The 22,122-nt window shown below is 37.1% G+C and overlaps 1 protein-coding gene across 1 annotated transcript; it reads right to left on the bottom strand.

Moving 5' to 3' along the window:
• Nucleotides 1-16,854: 16,854 nt before the first annotated feature.
• On the bottom strand, nt 16,855-19,463 carry LOC110942954. The gene is made up of 4 exons (XM_022184715.1): nt 18,977-19,463; nt 18,113-18,415; nt 17,148-17,975; nt 16,855-17,036 (listed from the first exon to the last, which is right to left on the bottom strand). Exons 1-4 carry the CDS (start codon nt 19,461-19,463, stop codon nt 16,855-16,857), a joined length of 1,800 nt encoding a protein of 599 aa, XP_022040407.1.
• Between the last annotated feature and the right edge of the window lie 2,659 nt (nt 19,464-22,122).

Below are 22,122 nucleotides of genomic sequence, written 5' to 3'. Positions count from 1 at the left end.
CAAACGGGTCATAATAATGTATCGCTGAAGACATGCTTGCCTATAAGTGAACACTCACCCCAAGAGTTCCCAGGTAAGAGTGACTGGTTCGATACTGCGGATTTGTACGAACACTCTAGCCTTAGACAGAAAACTCAGAGTACAGGCGTTCACCCTTCCAGTTTGCACGTGTTCACATTATAAGCCCCAAACTTTGACGAGATTTGAAGACTTAGAGGGTTCAAAACCTTATAATTAATCATCCTAGAACAGATGATTGCTTTTCAAGCGGTTTTGAAATTTATGTTCTTGTTGTGGTTGTCGCCTAAGGATAGGTGACGGTATTGTTTTATGACTAAACGCAAGTAAACTAGCGTTAGGGTCCTAGGAAGGTTATAGACTAGGTCAAAGCATTACTAATAACCTAATTCCCTATAACCATGAGCTCTGATACCAACTTTTCTGTCACACCCCGACCACGTAAAACAACAAAACGTGGCGGAATCGTCAGGGAGTGTTGTAACAGAATCATTGTTTCGTCACACATGGAAAATTGAAATTTTGTTTTATTGATTAACTAAGTTACAATGTCTAAACAAACAAAGAAGTATAACATAATTAACTAGTCTTGCATCTTTTATTGTCACTAAGGCCCAAGTCCGCCTATGTGTATCTTGATCAATCCTATGCATCATCTCCTAAAACACATATGAAAATAGGTACGTCAGCATAAAAATGCCGGCGAGTACATAGGTTTTATTGATTTAGGATTCTTGACTTATAAGTTTAGAAAAAGTTGTTTAACAAAAAGTCAGTCATGATCCTTGTAAAATGTTTTGTTTTATAAATCATTTGAAAAACGATGATAGATATGTATATTTAAAAGAATAATGTAAGGTTAAATGAATAATCAAGTAAAATGAGTTTGTATAAAACAAACTGTTTTGTAAAACAATGTCTTGTGAAAAATATGTTATTTGTGTAAAATGTAATAGTCCAAATTGAAATGATTTAAATAACGCTATGATATGTAATATAATACAAGCACTTATATATAGGAAGTACCAGCGGCATATCCACCATGCTTGTATCACATTACACACGTCTCGTTACTTAAATCACTTACCCAAACAAACCACCAATGTAAATTGCCCATGTCCAAACCAATTGCCAAATGTCATTGTGAAAACCATGTCAAAATGTCTATGTCAAATGTCAATCACGTAATGTGTAAACAAAATGTCATGTATGGCAAGTGAAACATGTATCAACTAAACCATAGGTGAAAATGCACAAAACAAAGCATTGAAGTAAAACTCAGTTTAAATCAATGTTATGTTTTGTGGAAATGCATGCTATACTGATACAAACACTTATGCGGTATGTTAAACGCATACATTCAAGCCTTGAGACAGCAGGATAACCTTAGAGTAAAGGTTATCAAAGTGAAAATGTTTTCGGATTCAGCAATTCCTTACACCCAAACAAACCTAGGATGTCAGGAACGGGATTTGTCTAGTCCTATGGTACCATTACTTACTACCCAGCTGCGTAGCTAATGTTAATGAATGTAATAAAGAACCGTTAAACAAACCAAATGTTATACCGAATATAAGCATGTGATGTGATGTGAATGTACTAAGTATGGACTCAATGAACATACATAGCATAAAAGGGTAAATGTAAATCAAATGTACTAAGTATGCTAAGTTAACATACAAAGCAGAAAAGTCATGTAAAACAATGTGCTAGCATGTTAAGTAAACATACGTAGCAAAAGAAATGTAATGTAAATCAATGTGCTAGCATGTTAAGTAGACATACATAGCAAAAGAAATGTAATGTAAAACAATGTGCTAGCATGTTAAGTAAGCATACATAGCAAAACAAAATGAAATCATGTACTAATAGTGCACTAATGAACATAGTAAGTATATGATATGAAAAACATGGAAAACATGAAAGTAACAAGTAGGCACATGTGTTTCACCCCAAAACGTTTGAAAAACAGTAAAAGAGGTGACTATGTACTCACTTGAGGGTGCTTAGAAGTCTTGAATAACAACCAAGCAAAGCTAGAGGGATCACGGAAATCAACGGCACCCTATATAGACAACTACATAAATAACCGGACCTAAATCGGGGGATTGGATAGTATAAGGTTTCGTAAACCAAATGAGTATTGGAACTCATATGATATGGTTTAACAAAGCCTACATACTAAAATGAAATCTAACCTAAGTGCTTTTGACCCGTTACGACCCGTTTAGGTAGCTTATGCCACTTTAACGCGTCGATCGCGTAAAACGCGTTCGGACCGCCTAACTAGTCCTATGACAAGTAGAATATGCCTTAACATGTCTAATATAGTTGCCTAATCAGTTTAGATGTCAAAATTTAGGTTACATATGCTTAAAATGAATTTATGCGTAAAAAGGGTATTTTGGTAATTTACCAAAGGCATAAGAACTACTTATCATACAACTACTTAAACGACGTGACCATAAGGTATAACCTCGGAAGGTTATTCCCTATACAACTATGGTCACCTAATGTGTTTGGTCGGATCCTAATGATCGACCAAATGGGTCGGGTTCGTAAGTATAAGCGATTGTTTAGATCGCTTACCTTTACGAACCTAAACAAGCAAAAATCTAAGAGTGACGAGCTAAACATGCTAGAACATGTTTAGCTAACTTAGAAAACAGGGTTGGTATTAAAACAAATAGTTTTAATACCCTAGATTAGTTTGGTTACAAAATACGCGAGAAAACGTATTTTGGCCGAAACTACGACTCGTCACTGAGCCTAGATAACGTGGTAATCAGTAGGTATAGTCACTAGGGACTATAACCATTGTGATTACGCTCATGTTATGAAGTTCAAACGAACTTCGCGTTGACCATAGACTGGTCAAAGCAGAAAGTCAAATAAAGTTTGACTTTTACGGACCGTAAGAAACTCCATACGGTCCGTAAGGACCCTATTTGCTGGCAGCAACTTTCAGAATTTGGCAGAACAGGCCCCAGCACCTCCAAACTTGGTTTTTGATGCGTTTTGACACGTTTAAGCCCCGTTAACCCCAATTTAAGGCACAAATATGAAGTTAAAGTATAGGGAACTTAAAATGTGCTCAAAAATATCCCGGATGTCGGCTCGTTTGGTCGTACGGTTGCGTTGTTCGGTAAATTACGACGGAAGTCGTAACGGATGCAAAAACTATCCAAATTGCGCGAAGAATGGATTTTTATCAAGACAATCACTAAAACATAATATTTTAATGATTACATAAATTTTTGGATGTCCGGAAGTATTCAGAACGTCAGTTATGCGCGAAAATGCAAACTTATGCACCTTTTGACGCTTTTAGTCCCTGAATGACCAAAAAGTTTATTTTAGCACACCGAACCCCTCAAAGCCTATTTCTAAGCTATGTAAAGGATATTTAGGGTGTTTTTAACTTATGATCAAGTTCCAGAATGTTCGTTACAGTTCAAATTGACATACTTTCGTAGTTTGTCAAATTTAGTCCCTATAAGCGAATAAACTCGATTTCGGCATACCAAACCTTCCAAAACTTATTTCTAAGTTATGTAAAGGTTATTTAAGGTATGTTAAGCCTATGTCACTATTCCGGAGTGTTTTTTGCATTAAACTGGTTATATTTACGCATCGGGGCGCGTATAGCCTTCCAGAAAGCGATTTAGAGCCCGAAATCGAATAAGAATTGATATGTGCAAATGATACACATATTTATACAAATCCCAGGTATGAAATACGATATTTCATTGGTTTGGTATTTGTTTGATGGTTGAAGTGACACAGGTGTCACATATTACACACGCCTTGTTACTTAAATCACTTACCAAAACAAACCACCAAAATGTCTTGTTTAAACCAATTGTCAAATGTTTATGTAAAAACCATGTCTATTGTCAAATGTAAATCATGTAATGTGTAAACAAATGTCATGTATGGCAAGTAAAAAGTGACTACTTAAACCATATGTACAATGCACAAAACAATGCAATTGAATAAATCAAAAGTTATGTTTTGTAAAACAAATGCATGCCTTACTGATACAAACATCTATGCGGTATTGTTTTAATGCATACACTCAAGCTTTGCGACTGTGGAGACAAACCCTTAAACGAAGTTAAAGGTTTATCTAAACAATGTATATCGAATGTGACACTCTAGGTTTTCCAGAGCAACCTTCTTGTAATAGCATTATGTGTACATACGTTTTAAATGAAAGTCTGTTAATTATCTTGGTGTGCTATGTGATCCTTGTATTAAGTTATGTGTATGTAGTATATATATATATATATATCTGTGTGTGTGTGTGTGTATATTAGTGAGCCGAGACCACTAGGACCCGACTCGAGACCACTCGGTCTCGAGTGAACAGTTGGGCCGTTGGGCCGCGCCCCTCCTTGAGCCCACTCGGAATCCCTTTAGGGTGCACCACTCGAAATGGGTATAAAACCTCTATAAGGCTAGCCAACTTTCCTCTTTGGTGTACTAGCAATCATCATTTCAAATCCCAAACATTCCATTCTCTCCCTCTCTCACCTCATCCACTTTCTCTCACTAGAAAACCCTAAAGTTCCACCATCATCCTCCTCCCTTCTACTCGGAACCAACCTGCAACAAAAGGACCTTCAGATCAGCTTGTAATCATCACTCGAAGGCTCCACTTTATCACCTTCTTGCACACCTTTGTGTCACACAACAATCGGTTAGTTGTTTCTTTTGAACAAGATAATATTTTATGCAAAGAGTGCTCATTTGTGTGAATAGTTTGATGTATGATGATGATAATATATGACAAAGGTGTGTGCTTGATGAGTAATGTACATGCTTGGTTCCAAATGTCTAAGATGAACAATATTCTCTTTTGTGAAAAGTGTGAAATGTTGTATGATAATGTCTTGCTAAGATATTTTGAGTGGTAAAAGAATGATAGTTAGGATTCTTTATGACTATCCGATTTATGCTAGATATTATGGAACAAATGTTTTGTTTGATGATGGCTTACAAGATTTGCCTTGGTATCTAAATTATGTGTTATGATTCTTGTTCACAGAATGCATGATTATGTGTAGGATGAACATGTTGATTAAAAAAAGATGAAAACCCTAAGGAAGAACAGTTTGAATATTCATATGAATGTTTGGAAATGCTTTGTTTGATCCGTTTTGTTTAGGAATTAGACAAGGGAACATGTTTGTGCATTTTGATTGGATAGTACATAAAATCATGGTATTGCAATTCTATTGGATAGTACATCAGAGGTCCTAGAAGGATCTCCTCATCATACAAGTAAGTCGAGACCCCCAGTTTCGACTCGAGACCATCTACGTGACAACTCAAGACCAAGCAGCAGACATCAGGGACTCGAGACCAGCAAGATCTCGAATCGAGATCTCCTGATCTCGACTCGAGACTGGACTCGAGACCTCCAAGGTTGCGACTCATATATGCACCACTCGAGACCTCCAGTTGGCAACCCGAGACCCTTTGGTTGCGACTCGAGACCGCATGTTCTCGAGTCGAGACCACCTAGTCTCGATTGGGCTGTCCGACTCAGTTATTGGGCCGCCATATGTGACAACGTGTTTTTGGGCTTGGTATCTGTGCTAACTGTTGCTATGTGTTGTTATGATCAACTGTATAAGGATTAGAACGGGCCCAATAACTTAATGGATAACTGTATGCATGCTATGTGTTAGTTATGTGTAGAATATACGTGACTTTCCTGTACCCAAACCTGACCCGTACTGGTAACCATGTTAGGACGTGGTGACCAGCGTGCTTGACCAAGTAAACTAATCTGTCGAGCAACCCAAGGTGAGTTCACAACTTTTAAAGCATACGTTCCCGGTGGTTGGGAAACAGAACTTAAACAACGCTATCCCTTTGTAAGGGATACAAACCTACTTTTCTCCCCTTATGCGGGACCTTTAGTTAATTACTATTTATATTGGATGCAACAAGCAATACTAAACGAAACTCTATCACTCAAGTCCCTACTACTTAATATCGATTAGTCGCCGGGGCCAGGTGAACGGGTTATTAGTTGATAGCGTTATTTAGGTCTCACCAGCCTCACACCGTGCTCGCATATGGGATCGGGAGTGAACTAATAGACTCTGGCAAACCGTCAATGATGATAGAACATTGACAAACGGGGCACTCTACGGAAACGTACGGTCGCATAGTATTCGGTATTGTAAACCAGTTTAGTAGCTTACTTAAGGGGTAGCTCCCCTTGGCATGGTATAAATGAGTAAATTAACTGTTGAAACAAGTTTTTGGAATTAAAAACTGGACAAACTCGTGAACTCGCCAACATTATGTTGATACCCTACTGCATGCTTTGCAGGTAACCAGTGATTCAGGAGCTTACAGCTTGGGGATGTGTAGTGGTTGTCTTAACCCGTGTGTTAGGTTCTATAATAAACCTAAACTATGAACTTGGTTCGAACTATGTTACCTATGCTTCCGCTACTTACTTAAACTGCTATTTGAACTTAAAACTTTTGGAACTTTAGTTATGATATTTACTAACCCTGTGGTTGGTGAACATTATTACTATTATTAATTGAATACTCATTATAATTGGTGGCTGGATCCTGGTCAGTCACACGCCTTGCGGTAGTACTCCGCACGTGGTTTTTTTGAGGGTGTGACAAATTCGGTCATTCCTTCGATCCAAACAAACCTAGGATCTCAGGAACGGGAGTTGTCAATTCCTATGGTACCACTACCTACTAACGAACGACGTGATCAATGTTAATGAATGTATTTTTGTCCCATTTAAACAAACCAAATGTCATACCAAAATGTAAGCATGTTTTATGAAAATAATGTACTAAGTATGCAACAAATGAACATACATAGCATGAAATGAAATGTAAAACAATGTACGAAGTATGCAACAAATGAACATACATAGCATGAAATGTAATGTAAAATAATGTACTAAGTATGCAACAAATGAACATACATAGCATGAAATGTAATGTAAAACAATGTACTAAGTATGCAACAAATGAACATACATAGCATGAAATGTAATGTAAAACAATGTACTAAGTATGCAACAAATGAACATACATAGCATGAAATGTAATGTAAAACAATGTACTAAGTATTCAATAAATGAACGAGCATGAAATGTAATGTAAAACAATATACTAAGTATGCAAAAAATGAACATACATAGCAAAAACACGGATAAAATCATGTACTATACGTGAACTAATGAACATAGCAAGTATGATATAAAAACATGGAAAGCACGAAAGTAACAAGTAGGCACATGTGTTTCACCCAAAAATGTTTGAAAAACAGTAAAAGAGGGGACTATGTACTCACTTGGGATTGCTCAATAGTCTTTGGATAACAACCAAGCAAAGCAAGGAAGATCACGGAATCAAACGACACCTAATATAGGTAACTACGTTAATAAACGGACCTAAATCGGGAGATCGGATGTGGTCTCGTAAACCAAATAAGTATAGGAACACATGTAATATGGTTTAACAAAGCCTACATTCTAAATCGAAACCTATCCTAAGTGCTTATGACCCATCACGACCCGTTTAGGTAGCTTACCCTACTTTAACGCGTCGTTCGCGTAAAACGCGTTCGGACCGCCTAACTAGTCCTATGACAAGTATTTTATGCCTTAACATGTCTAATAATGTTACCTAATCAGTTTAGATGTAAAAATTTAGGTTATATATGCTTAAAATGAATTTATGCGTAAAAAGGGCATTTTGGTCATTTTCCTAAGACATATAAATTACCTATCATACAACTAACTAAACGAAGTGACCATAAGGTATAACCTCAGAAGGTTATTCCCTATACAACTATGGTTACAATATATGTTTGGTCAAATCCTAATGATCGACCAAACAGGTCGGGTTCGAAAGTCTAAGCGGTTGTTTAGACCGCTTATCTTACGACCCTATATAAGCACTAAACCTAAAGTGACGAGTTAAACATGTTAGAACATGTTTAACGAAGTTAGAAAACAAGTTTGATATCAAAACAAAGGGTTTTGATACCCAAGAATAGTTTGGTTGCAAAATACGCATGAATACGCATTTTGACCGAAACTATGACTCGTCACTACACCTAATAAACGTGGTAATCAGTTAGGTATAGTCACAAGGGACTATGACCATCATGATTACGCTCACGTTGCGAAGTTCAAACGAACTTCGTGTTGACCAAAACGAGGTCAAAGCAGAAAGTCAAACACTGGTTGACTTTCATGCATGAAATACAAAAACAAGCATGAAAGAAACTTACAAAAGGTCCAAGACTTGAAGATTTGATCCCAAAATGATCAGGTATGAAGCTTCACAAGGTGAGAGCTTCAACTTAGAGAAGAATTTGAGAGCAAATGTGAGGAATGAATGAAGATCAAGTGGGTTTATATAGAGTTTGAAGAACCGTTAGGATCGTTCCTCAATAATTGAGCTTCAATCTGGACCGTACATGTGGGCACAAGGTTTTGGAACACTAGGTGTGTCCCAAAACCATCAAACGGTATTGCAAAAGTTACCAAAAAGACACCCAAGTTTATCCCCATTGCTGAAAATGGACCTGCTGTTGAAGAATCATGATTTTCTGCCCAGATAAGGCTGTGTCATCACGCCACAGCAATGCCATATAGTGGTGGCGTGACGCCACCACATGCCCAGTTCCAGAAAGTTTCAAATATTGACAGTTTTGGTCCCTGCAACACTATTAAGCCATTTTCGATGCGTTTAAATCCCGTTAACCTATTTTCAAGGCTCAATAATGAAGTTTAAGTATAGGGAACATGAAATATGCTCAAAAACCTCTCGGATATCGGTTCGTTTGGTCGTATGGTTGCGTTGTTCGGTTAATTACGCCGAAACTCGAACGGACGCGAAAAACGATCCAAATTACACGACGAATGGAATTTTTTCATGCCAATCACTAAAATAAAATATTTTAATGATTACATAAATTCTTGGATGTCCGGATATACTCAGAACGTAAGATATGCGCGATAATGCAAACTTATGCACTTTTTGACGCTTTTAGTCCATGTTGATCAAATAAGTTTATTTTTGCGCACCAAACACCTAAAAGCCTATTTCTAAGCTATGTAAAGGATATTTAGGGCATGTTTAACTTATGATCATTTTCTGGAATGTTTGTTACAGTACGAATCAGCATACTTTCGCAGTTTGTCAAAATTAGTCCCTGTAAGCGAATAAACTTGATTTCGACACACAAACCTTCCAAAACTTATTTCTAAGTTATGTAAAGGTTATTTGAGGTATGTTAAGCCCTTTTCATTGTTCCAGAGTTTTTGTCGCGTTAAACTGATTACGTTTACGCATCAGTTCGCGTATAGCTTCTCAGAAAACGATTTAGAGCTCAAAATCGAACAAGAATTGATATGTGCAAATGATACACATATTTATATAAATCCCAAGTATGAAAAACAATATTTTATTGATTTGGTATTTGTTTGATGGCCATGGAGGCACATATGTCACAGTCTCCCCTACTTCAGGAATTTCATCCCAAAATTTATTTAGAGGAAACTTGTGAGAGCTTGAAACATGAAGTCGAAATGATAAAACAACACTGGTTATGGTTCTGAACTTCTAGTAACTTTAAATAACATTATGCTTGCAATGTAAGAGGGACACTTATATACAAGTATATAAAGCGCCATTGGTGCGTCCACCGTACCTCCATTACATTGTTTACACTTCGTTTTTTTGCCACTGTCGGTTCTTACACATGATAAATCTTACTGTGGTTTCCGTGCACTGAATTTTATAATTATGTATGCATCCATAGTTACGTAATTCCATGCATAGTCCACACAATGCATCTTATAATGTGTAGGGGAAGAAAAGAACGAACGAGCCAGTGATGATTGTGACTAGACCACCATAGGGTCCTTTTAATTAAATCAATAAATGATCTCTTTAAATAGACTACCAAGGAGTCTGTCCAACTATATCATCACATGCCATTCTTAACCAGATTCTGAATCAATCTTTTTTACTAGACCACTCAAGGGGTCTCTTTTGAATTATGGAATGGTACTATATAATCCAAGGGACTTAACTATAACGTAGAAGCCCATTAAGGATATAAGGTAGTACCTTTGGATATCCTACTATGAATCCCGCATATGAAGATATGGAAAATTCTACGAGGATTCGGATAACGAAATTAAAATCACAAAAGAAAACACACAACACATAATCACATAACCACAAAATTGTTTATCTTGATCTTTAATTTGTTATCATTTTGTTAATTTGTTTATTAATTGTGCACATGTATTTAAAGCACACCAGGTATCCAATCCGTGGATTTCGATTGGCACTTTAAACATTTTAAGCATCTAATCATGAAGATAGGAAGATCTTAATAGGAATTCGGCTTGTCCTTTTTGAATCGTAATATACGTATTAAGGAATACAAGGAATTCAATTAAGGATTCCGATTTGAGCAATAAACATCCACAAGGATCTAATTGTGAAGATAAGAAGATCCCATATGGATTTTGGAATTTGAAGAGCAGGAGGAGTTTCAAAAACCTTGAACTAGACGTGCTTAAGTCGATACACGAGGTAGAATGCTCATGAAGTTGAGGTGCTAGATATGCCAAGGTGACGTATGAAGCAGAATTTGAAGGTTAAGTCAATGTATGAGAAAATGTTATTGAAAACTATGCATGGGGTTCTTTTAGAAATGTGTTTAATGTTTTTGAAACCTTACATAATACCTTTGAAATCATAAAATAGGTGTATTAGATAAGTATATTTATAAAATGTTTTAAAGTCATGCGAGATGAATTTTGAAATTATGTATAAGGTTTTTGAAAACATGAATGATGCTTTTGAAATCATGCACTTGATATATTAAGTAAATATACTATGTTAAAAATGTTTTCAAACTATATGGAATATTTTGAAATCATGAAGGTCGTTTTGAAAACTTATACTATGTATGTTGTTATGAAAACCAGAATGTAATGGGTATGAGATCGAAAAATTACCCTTAGTTATCTAACCAAGGATTTAAAGTGATTACTCAAAATGTCACTTATGTACTTCATTTCTTAGAATGAAACGAGTATATAGAATTTTCGAGAAAATCATGAACAAACATAAGAAAGGGAGAATTACAAGAGTAGTTTGTAAAGAACATGGTTCCTTGATGTAGGTATTATAGGGAAATGCCATACACATATGTAACTACACTTGTACATCAGAATTGTGAACAACAATTTATTTATAAACAAAACAGATTGTTTCAGGGTTCAACAAAAGATACAAAAGCATAAGATTCATATTATTCAAAGCAGCAGCATCTTATAATCAGCCAAATGCTCATCCGTGGGTCAGATTGGCATTAGCAAGATTTGGGCAATTCCTTCGGAAATGGCCCATCTTGCATAGTTGTAGCAAGACCCCGGTGAAAAACGAGCTTGAGCAGGATTGTTGCCAGCTTGATTTGGTGCAGCTGCAGCTGGGCAAACTCTTGCCGTATGACCTATAAGTCTACAAATTTGGCATTTGCGGCACTTCACACTAGCATGATGATGAAGGCTACATTGATTGCACAAGGGTGCAGTTCTGTTGTATGGCTTCTTGGCTGGTGGTGCTGCCACTTGGCTAGGTCCTGCCTGTTTTGGTGCAACTGCTACGGGTTTCTTTGAAGCTTTACGTTTCTTTGGTTTTGGTGAAGTCTTGGCTTCTGTTTCCTTTGGTGACTCTTGAGTGGCTTCATCCTGGAGACGAGACATGGCAGCAGCTAATTCAACAGTCTTCAAGACTACTTCGCCTATTCGCTGGGCAAATTTAGTAGTATGCTCGGACATCTGAGTGTCGCTGCGATGAAGAGACATTCTGGAGGAAATGAAATACATAGGAGGAAACAAGCGAAATTTTATCGGATAATCAAAACAGAATGATAATGCATAGAAGTTGTGATCATTTGTTTGTTACCTAAGGCAAATAAATGAGATGGCGACTAATCAAAGTAAGCGGGTCATATTAATGTATCACGAAGACATGCTTTAGCCTATAAGTGGACATTCACCCCAAGAGTTCCCTGGTAAGAGTGACTGGTCCGATTATGTGGATTTGTACGAACACTCTAGCCTTAGACAGAAAACTCAGAGTACATGCATCCACCCTTCCAGATTGCACGTGTTCACATTATAAGACCCAACTTTGACGAGATTTTGAAAACTTAGAGGGTTCAAAACCTAGTAATCAATCATCCTAGAACAGATGATTGGTTTTCGAAGCGGATTCGAAATTTGTATTCTTGTTGCGGTTGTCACCTAAGGATAAGTGACTGCATTGTTTTAAGATCTAAACACAAGAATCTTGTGTTAGGGTCCTAGGAAGGTTATAGACTAGGTCAAAGCATTACTAATAACCTAATTCCCTATAACCATGAGCTCTGATACCAACTTTTCTGTCACACCCCGACTGCGTAAAACAACAAATCGTGGCGGAATCGTCGGGGAGTGTTGTAACAGAATCATAAATTCATAACACATGGAAATTGAAGTTTTGTTTTATTAAGTTATAAGAGGTTACATTGTCTTAAAAACAAGGAAACATAACATAATTAACTAGTCTTGCATCTTTTAATGTCACTAAGGCCCTCGTCCAATCCTATGTTTGCATCATAATCATCTAACAACAGCACCTGAAACACATGTGAAAATAGGTACGTCAGTATAAAAATGCCTGTGAGATACATAAGTTTTATTGATTTAGGATTCATGACTTATAACTTTAAAGAAAAATGTTTAACAAAAGTTAGTCATGATCCTTGTAAAATGTTTTCTTTTATAAATCATACAAAAGTGATAAGAAATCAGATGATATAAAAGAACAATGCATAATGAAATGAATAACCAAGTAAAATGAGTTTGTACAAAATATGTTGTTTGTAAAACAATGTTTCATGAAGATATGATATAAGTGTAAAAATGTATTATGTCTAACTTGAAATGGTTTAAATAACGCTACGATATGTAATACCATAAAGCATTTATATAAAGGAAGTACGAGCGGCGTATCCACCATGCTTTTATCATATTACACACGCCTCGTTACTTAAATCACTTACCAAAACAAACCACCAAAATGTCTTGTTTAAACCAATTGTCAAATGTTTATGTAAAAACCATGTCTATTGTCAAATGTAAATCATGTAATGTGTAAACAAATGTCATGTATGGCAAGTAAAAAATGACCACTTAAACCATATGTACAATGCACAAAACAATGTAATTGAATAAATCAAAAGTTATGTTTTGTAAAACAAATGCATGCCTTACTGATACAAACACTATGCGGTATTGTTTTAATGCATACACTCAAGCCTTGCGACTGTGGCGACAAACCCTTAAACGAAGTTAAAGGTTTATCTAAACAATGTATATCGAATTCGGTCATTCCTTCGATCCAAACAAACCTAGGATCTCAGGAACGGGAGTTGTCAATTCCAATGGTACCACTACCTACTAACTGTAACATTCCCAAAATTTTTAAATTTAAAATAAAGTTATTACACGAATAGGTCATGGGTAAATTGACGGGTAAAAATATAAAGTATTTTGGCAAACGTAGGAACCGTTTAATAATTAAATTTTAAAAATACATTATATTTGAGTCTATTCCGTTTTTAATGAAACTTGGTTAAATGTAGATATGATTATTCTCGTTCTAATGACATATTTATTGTTTTATAAAACGTAATATTTTAGAAGTTATACGCGCCAAATAATTGAAGCAGTTGAATTTAATTATAATATATAAATTAATATAATAATAATAGTAATAATAAAATCTCACTTAAATAAAGTGAACGTAAATTTTAATATAATAATATTAAAAGATATGACTAGCCATATGAATTGTCTATGTGGGTGGCACGTGTACCATATCAGAACGAAATGTCTTGAGTTCCAAGTTTGAAATATATATATAAATAGAATAGTGATACTCACTTTTTCTTCTGTCCACTTCTTTCTTATTCGCTACTCTCTCTCTATATATAAATATTCTTTTCTTTATTATTATTAACCCTATAATAATAATAAAGCCTTGCCCCGTTTTAAGTGTTTTAACCCCTGATCACTGATACCCTGTCCGATTGATTTAGGGCCCCGTAACGTATGTCAAGGCTCTACCTAAATTCGTTGGGGTTCTGTCTCGTAACGTAGGGATAAAGTGGAATTGGGTTACTATACTTAATGTGAGTGCATTATATATTTTATTAAACAATCTAGGAGTTATACCCAAGATATAACAACCCTCCATAACATATTTTAGACACCCCCAAATGTCCTAAATACACCCCGTATACGTAAAATAGGTCTGAGATACCTTTACATAATTAAAAATCAAATAAAAATCAGTTTTATAGTCTCTCGCGGGTCGCGAAGACTTGGTCTTCATCTTACGCGGGCCGCGAGCGAGAAGATAAGTGGCGCACCCAAGGAGCCGCCACGTGGCAGGACACGCGTCAGAACCCGAGTGACTCAGCAACACCGCCGCCGCCCTACCATCTCTCGCGGGATGCGTAGCCTTTGGCTACTATCCACGCGGGGCGCGACGAACCTCAGATCAGACCCTATATATAGAGGGCTTCGGCTCTCATTTCAACTCGCTCACAATTCGATTCTCTCTCAAATTTCTGAAGTAGTAATAATAATACCGGGCATTATACCCCCCTAATTAGCGAAGCTCTGCCTCGTTGTAAGTATTATAACCCCCGACTACGTATTAGATACGCTGCCCGATTGATCTAGTGCTCCGTAACGGCTGTCGAGGCTCTGCCTGACGTAGTCGTTGGAGTTCTGTCTCGGGGAAGGTATAACTAATGTTAAAGTAGGTTATTATACTAACACGTGTGCATTCTTTATTTAATTAGATTATAACCAGGAAGTCACAAAGGAAAGACCTAAAATAGCAATGTGAGTAATCCTCTTTTTGTGTAAACCTTTTTGTGAGTAATCTCCTTTTTGCAAACTGTTTTTACAAAACCTCACTTAATTAATTATATATTAAACAGTTATTGAGTATTTGTAAGGATACAATTATCGTCGGTATGTTGGGGTTTTGTATACAAAATTTGTTACTGGAGGGGTAACATTTCCACAAATCAGGTCTGATAGTACCGTGGGTGGTAATTGGTATAACTTGGAAACAAATGTAATTGCGAGATCGCCCTCAATACTGTACAATGGTTTTTATTAAACTTGATTAGACTGGGATTCACTCATCAGTATTTCCTGCTGATAAAATGTTTTAAACACGTGTTTCAAGTAACTTAGTGTGAAGCCAATAAAAGCCAGCTGGAGAGCACTGAAGGCTTAGAAAAGTGGTAATAAAAGTTACCTAATTAATAAGGAGAATTTTTTTCAATAATTAGGTTTATTCCTTATAAATATATCAAAATGAAAAATCGGGTTTTGTCCCACTTATAAATGTATTATCAGAGATGTCACACCCTGGCTTTGCGGAAGCGTGGGTTTGTTTGGTGTGACTTCTTAATACCATAGCTTAATCACAACAAAGCTATATGAATTTAAAATGATCATCCATTACTTTTTTTTTTGGGTAAAGGGTTACCCCGGTGATTCTATATATTCACAAACAAACCAAAACAAGTAGTGTAGAGAAATCTACACTAGTTCAAACATGAGACATGCCTCATGAATGTAGCACCACAAAAACAAACCATACGAAGAACAAAACAACTAGTCTAAGAACTAGAAACACTCGAGAACAAAACAACTAATCAGCCACCATCATCTAAGCGATCACCATCTTGGATATCCCATTCACGCAACAGCTTCACCACATTATCAGTCCGCTTCAGCCAAACACCCATAAGCTTATACCGAACAATATTAATGATAATTTGACATAATTGATCCGGAGGCCTCACTTGATTCTTGAACAACCTAGCATTCCGTTCTTGCCAAATAAAGTAAGCCGAAGCCGCCACCAAAATTCAGCTCACATAGTTAGATGCCGATTTTGAGTTTGCACGATCCGAAAGCCATTCGACAATCTCCTCCCATCTAGGGACAACATCATACATACCGACTTTTTGGCGAACACTATTCCAAATCTTTGCTAAATACTTACACTCGAAAAATAGATGTTCATGAGAATCATGGTTTTCATAGCATAGCAAGCAACACATCATATTCATATTCTTTCTCCTCGATAAATCCCATTGAAGGATAATATCTTGAGTTAATAATTTCTTCCTCATGATCAGCCACAAGAGAAACGCGTGTCTCGGAATACAATGCGCACACCAGACAATCTTGCTCCACCCACCTCCAAGTCACTATATCGAACCGTATTCCAAATATTTGAAGCCAAAACTTCTGACACAACATCCCCATTTTTCCATTGTATACTATCTCGTTTATTATCTACTACATGGACTTGATCTAATTGTATAAGCACTGGAAATAAATCACGCCAAGCCATAGGCTATAACCACGAACCATTCATGTTAATATCAGCAACCGAATCCTCCAATCTAAATCCTGCATTTGTTATAGTCCTTGGAGATAAAAAAATTACCCAGAGGACCCAACTCCGACCAAGAATCGTACCAGGCTGATGTCCTTCTACCATCCCCAAGCCGAGAACTAAAGTGATCTCTCATGATTGGCCGCAGTTGAAGAAGTTTACGCCAACTCCAGCAACAATTAGTCGACATCTTAGTAACCCAAAAACTTTTACCCTTTAGTCTGTAATCATGCACCCAGTCCACCCAGAGAGATTTACGTCTAGTGATAATGCTCTAAATGTGATTTGCCATAAGAGCTTTGTTTATATCACCAATACGCCTAATTTCCAAACCCCCTTCAAATTTTGGAAGACAAACAGATTTCCATGAAACTTTCGCCTTACCTCTTCGAAACGAAGCATCTTGAGACCATAAATAATTCCTCATTCTAGCCTCCAGGTCACGAATTACCCGAGCTGGAAGAATAAACACAGAGGACCAGTAAATATGCATCGATGAAAGAACCGACAATATTAATTACAATCTCCCTGCAAATGAAAGAAGCTTATTTCTCTAGCTCATAATACGGCTATCCAATTTCTCAATAAGGACATTACAATCCTTATAGAGAAGTCTTGAAGAAATTAGTGGAACCCCCAAGTATCTAACCGGTAGCGATCTCTCCACAAATGGTAAAATATTAAGAATAGATTGTTTAACATTATTAGGAACATTGCAAAAGAAAACCGTGCTCTTCGGAATACTAGGGATTAAACCTGACATGTTGGAGAATATGGTAAGAGAAGACATAATGCACTTAGCCGAATTCACATCACCTCTAGCAAACATGAAAAGGTCATCCGCAAAGCAAAGATTTATAATCTGCTGACGCTCACATCTGTTGTGAAATCTGAACGAAGAATCAATCGAAGTCTCACATTTCAGAATAGCCGTCAAAATCTCCATAACAAGAGTGAAAAGGTATGGAGAAATGGGATCCCCTTGCCTTAACCCTCGTTGGCCTCTAAAGTAGCCATGAACATTACCATTAACACAAACCGAGAAAGATGGAGTACCCACACAAACCATAATCCAATCCACCATCCGACTATTGAACCCAAACCCAAGTAACGTTGATTTAAGAAAACTCCAGTCCACGGTATCATACGCTTTCTGGATGTCAACTTTGAATGCACACCTAGGAGGGCCCGAATTTCTATGATAGTTGTGCATTAATTCCTGAGTAAGAAGGATGTTGTCAGAAATTTTCCTACCTGGAACAAAAGCAGACTGATTAACACTCACAATCCCATTTAACGCCACTTTGATTCGATCCGCAATAATCTTACTAATACATTTATAAAGCACATTGCAACACGCAATCGGCCGATAATCTGTGACATAAGCTGGCGTAGCTGTTTTAGGAACAAGAACAATCAGGGTGTGATTCAGCTCACGAAGCATTCTACTCGTAGAGAAAAAATCCATAATAGCCAGAGACACATCATGCCCAATAATAGACCAAGCATTTTTAAAAAAAGCTGAAGTGTACCCATCAGGACCCGGACCTTATCAATACCAATCGAGAACATAGCATTCTTCACCTCATCCTCCGTAACTTGATGAACCATATAACTAGCCACTTCAGGTTGCAATTTATTAGAAAACAAATCGCGAGTGGGTGTTAGCGATATCTCATCCTGACCGCCCAGAAACTTCTCATAGTGTTTGACTAGAGCCGAATGAACCTGGTCCCCCTCATACACAATTCCATCGGCATCTTTAATTACATCAGTCCGACTCCTATAGTTCCTGTTTTTTAGCGTCGAATGGAAGAATGCCGTGTTCATATCCCCTGAACACAACCAGTCCACTTTAGACTTTTGTTTAAGGAATCGTTCCTCATCCAAGCATGCCTCCTGATAAGCATCAGTGGCCTTTGACTCATCATTCCGAAGATATTCTTGTAACACCTCCCATGGAACCAATCCTCCCTCAAGAGGATTGGAACCTAGCACTTGGAGTCAACAACCCTACCGGATGGGATGACATTCCAGCAGAGCCTCCCCTTGAAGATCCACAAGAAGTCCCGGTGGAAGTTGCACCTCCTCAAACCGACGCCAACGAGCCCGCCTTCCCCCTCCCAAGGGAGATAGAGGAATGGCTCACCGACATATGAGGAACCCATGCCCGGAGGAAGGAGTTCTTTAAAGCCACATCTAACCGAGAGAATTATCTCTTCGGAAATTTTGCTAATTAGAATAACTTTTAGGCTAGAACTCCTTGGTTTAAGCTTCTTGTGCTCGCTTATCTAAAATATTAACTTCCTAGGATTATGTATTTCTCTCTACTCCACGTTTAACGGGTCAGCATAGCTGAATAGCATCCAGTTTAGTTCAAAGCTCAATAACCTTACGATGGAGATTTCCTTGTTGAAATAAAAGAGCTCGTAATGGAGACTTTAACAAGCGAAGCCTCTTAACAACTCGGAACTGATGAACACCATCAATGTTCGTCTCCCAATATTTTTGAACAATCTTAATAAATTCTGGTTTAAACACCAAAAAGTTTGCAAATTTAAATGATTTCCGTTTAACCTCTCCACCTTTCGGGATCTTTAAGATGCACAGGCAATGGTCCGAAAGCCTGTATGAGTTAAAAACAGCCACAGAACTCGGATAATCAACCACAAAAGCCGTATTACCCAGCACCCTATCAATCTTCTTTAGCAAACCTATACCTTCCTTAGGCTTTTGATTCCAAGTAAAATGAAATCCTGAACGGTTGATGTCAAATACCTCAATATCATTAAGACAAGCCTGAAACTCACGCATACTAACCGAGATAGACGAAGTCCCCATCGACTGATCTTCAAGATTTAGAGCTGAGTTAAAATCACCCATTATGACCCAAGGCTTACTTCCTACAATCGGCTTATGCATAGACAGATGTTGCCACAGTTCCCTTCTGGATACATAATAGTTAGCAGCATAAACTATCGAACAAAAGAACATCTTCTTATCAGACTTGAAAAAAACTTGAACATGCATAACTTGAGAAGTCTGATTTAAAACCATAACATCAAATATATCTGGGTTCCACCCAAGAATAATTCGAGTACCCTTCGTACACTGGCCCCCATTAGAAGTCCAATCCCAGTTACGAAAAACTGACTTACAAACTCTACCCAGATTGTTGACATCAACATGTTAATGATCATCCATTACTTCATGTTTTAAAAACAAAATACCACAACATTGTTTTGAAACGTCGACACATGCAACGAAAATGCAACATAACAAACTAGAAACATTGTTCAAAAGACACAACCACAGACATGAAACAAACACAGCTCAAGACTTGTGACTCGTCCAGGTAAAAGCCACAACTCCCAAACTTGGATGACATCGCACTTCTTACGCAGCTTGAAAACATAACATACCTCGCCAGATCCCTAATTCCCTGAAATAGATGTAAGTTGAAAAATCAACAAAAATGTTGAGCGAGTTCATGTATAATGAGTATGTAAAACCTTTGTAAGTATAAAAATTTCCCTGGTATGTAGGAAATAAGGAAATAAAGAGATCACCAATGGTTTGCAAGGCCATTGATATGTGTGAAGTGCAGTAGGAAGACTCAAACCTAGCAGATTTTTGCGTCGGGTACCAAGTCACCCCGAAGTCCGTTCTGTTGGGCCTGGGGCTGGGCTCGCTACACCCAGATAGATCTACCGCTAAAGACCCTCGGTCCTACAATGAGGATTAATGGCCTCCAGTTCCCGCCTACCCACTCACATGATCTAAGTAGTAACCCTCCTTGCGCTAACCATACCATGTAAAAAGTATTCGTAATCATAGTAACATGTATTTCACCCCCGCAGTTTAAAACTGAAAACAGTTAAGAGAAAAAGGGGACATGAACTCACTGAAGTGCGTCTCGAAATAGTATCTCCCAATCAACCTGCTGCGTGACGACCTACACGTACTAACTTCTATTAGACGGACGGCTGTGCCTTGGCTTAAGGTTTAAGTTTTTGGGAAATAGTTAGGCAACTATTTGTAACACCCCGAAAACGGCTTTGGTAATCAAACCACGTTAATAGTAAAGACGGGTAAAATACCTTTAGTGGTAAAAATTTACCCGGTAAATATTAGGATTTAAATAATTAATCCTAATAATAAATAAAAAGTGAATAAAAGCTTTTAAGAAATAAAAGCTTAGAAGGCCCGAGTTAACGGGACCTAAAATAAACTTAGTCATAAATATTCCCGAACCCGCTAAGTTAACTAGGAATATTTAACCTAGTTAATAAGTGGGAAAATTGTTAAAAGAAATAAGTAGGTTGTGGCCTACTTAATAACGAACCAAACACGAGGGGTTAAAGCGGGATAACTAGAAAAGTTATTTAATAAAAACAAACACAAACACACACACACACACACACAGTGTGTGTTCTGGATCGAGCTCAGGGGCGACCAAGAAGGGTCAAACCCTAATCAACACAATTTCATCAAATTGAAGGGGCAAATCAAGTCCAAATCAAAATCCGAGCATGAATTAGTGATCTCCATTGAAAAAGGAGTCATGAGGTATGTAAATTTCTTGAGAAATCTCTAGTTGAAATTCTGAGCAAACCTAGAGAACTCGAATCTGAACTTGCATGTTTGTTGTTTGGGTGAAATTAGTGATGAAACTATGTCTAGGAGTAAACCCTAGTCATGTACTTGTTGAATTGATGTTCATGGTTGTGAATCCATGATCATACACTCATGTGTCAAGTGGGTTTTGATTATGTAGTAAAGATGATGATGTACACATGTTTAAAAACATCATAGTTGCTAGTAGGAACAAGATACTTGAACAATTTGCAAGTTTGAGTAATTGATCATAAGTGATAGTGGTGAATTTTGATGTTAATCTTGGTAAAAATAACTAGTTAGGAACTAGTTAGTAAACATGTAAAATCATGCACATTAGGTGTTTGTTAAAATGCCCAAATAAGAACTAAGTGTTGATAATGTGCCTAATTGAGTCTTGTGAACTTGATAGTGCAATCATATGTGTTAATTGGTGATTTGACTTTTAAATAGTCAAACCGACCATTAATAAGATCGAATGGTAATTGTGATAGAAAATATGTAAGATGGAATAGTCATAATTAATGATGACTAATATAACCGTCTTACGAATTATGATGATAGTTTGACGCTTGACAAGCTAGGTGGAGGCTTGGAAGGTAAGGGGTCAAACGAAGCAAGAATGACAGAAAAGCATAATTCGGATGCAAGGTAAGTATAGCTTACACTAGTCTTAAATTGTGGAATGTTTTCTTATCATATAAATTATGAATGAGATATCTAAACAATTGAAATATGATGTTCCGTCGTGTAGTCGAACGGAACAAGAAAATCAAAGATGATAGAAACCATAATAATGGTTAAAAAGAAGTAAATCGATAAATTGGTCATATTATGTCGAAAGAAATACACGGTTTATATTTAAAATTTCCGTACGGTGTTAAACGGGAAGAGTCATGTAGAGGTGATGATAATAAATATCATT

This window comes from Helianthus annuus, chromosome 5 (genome assembly GCF_002127325.2).
Source record: "Helianthus annuus cultivar XRQ/B chromosome 5, HanXRQr2.0-SUNRISE, whole genome shotgun sequence".
Taxonomy (NCBI): Eukaryota; Viridiplantae; Streptophyta; class Magnoliopsida; order Asterales; family Asteraceae; genus Helianthus; species Helianthus annuus.
Note: the sequence above shows the minus strand (reverse complement) of the source record. Positions and strands in the feature narration are given on the sequence as shown.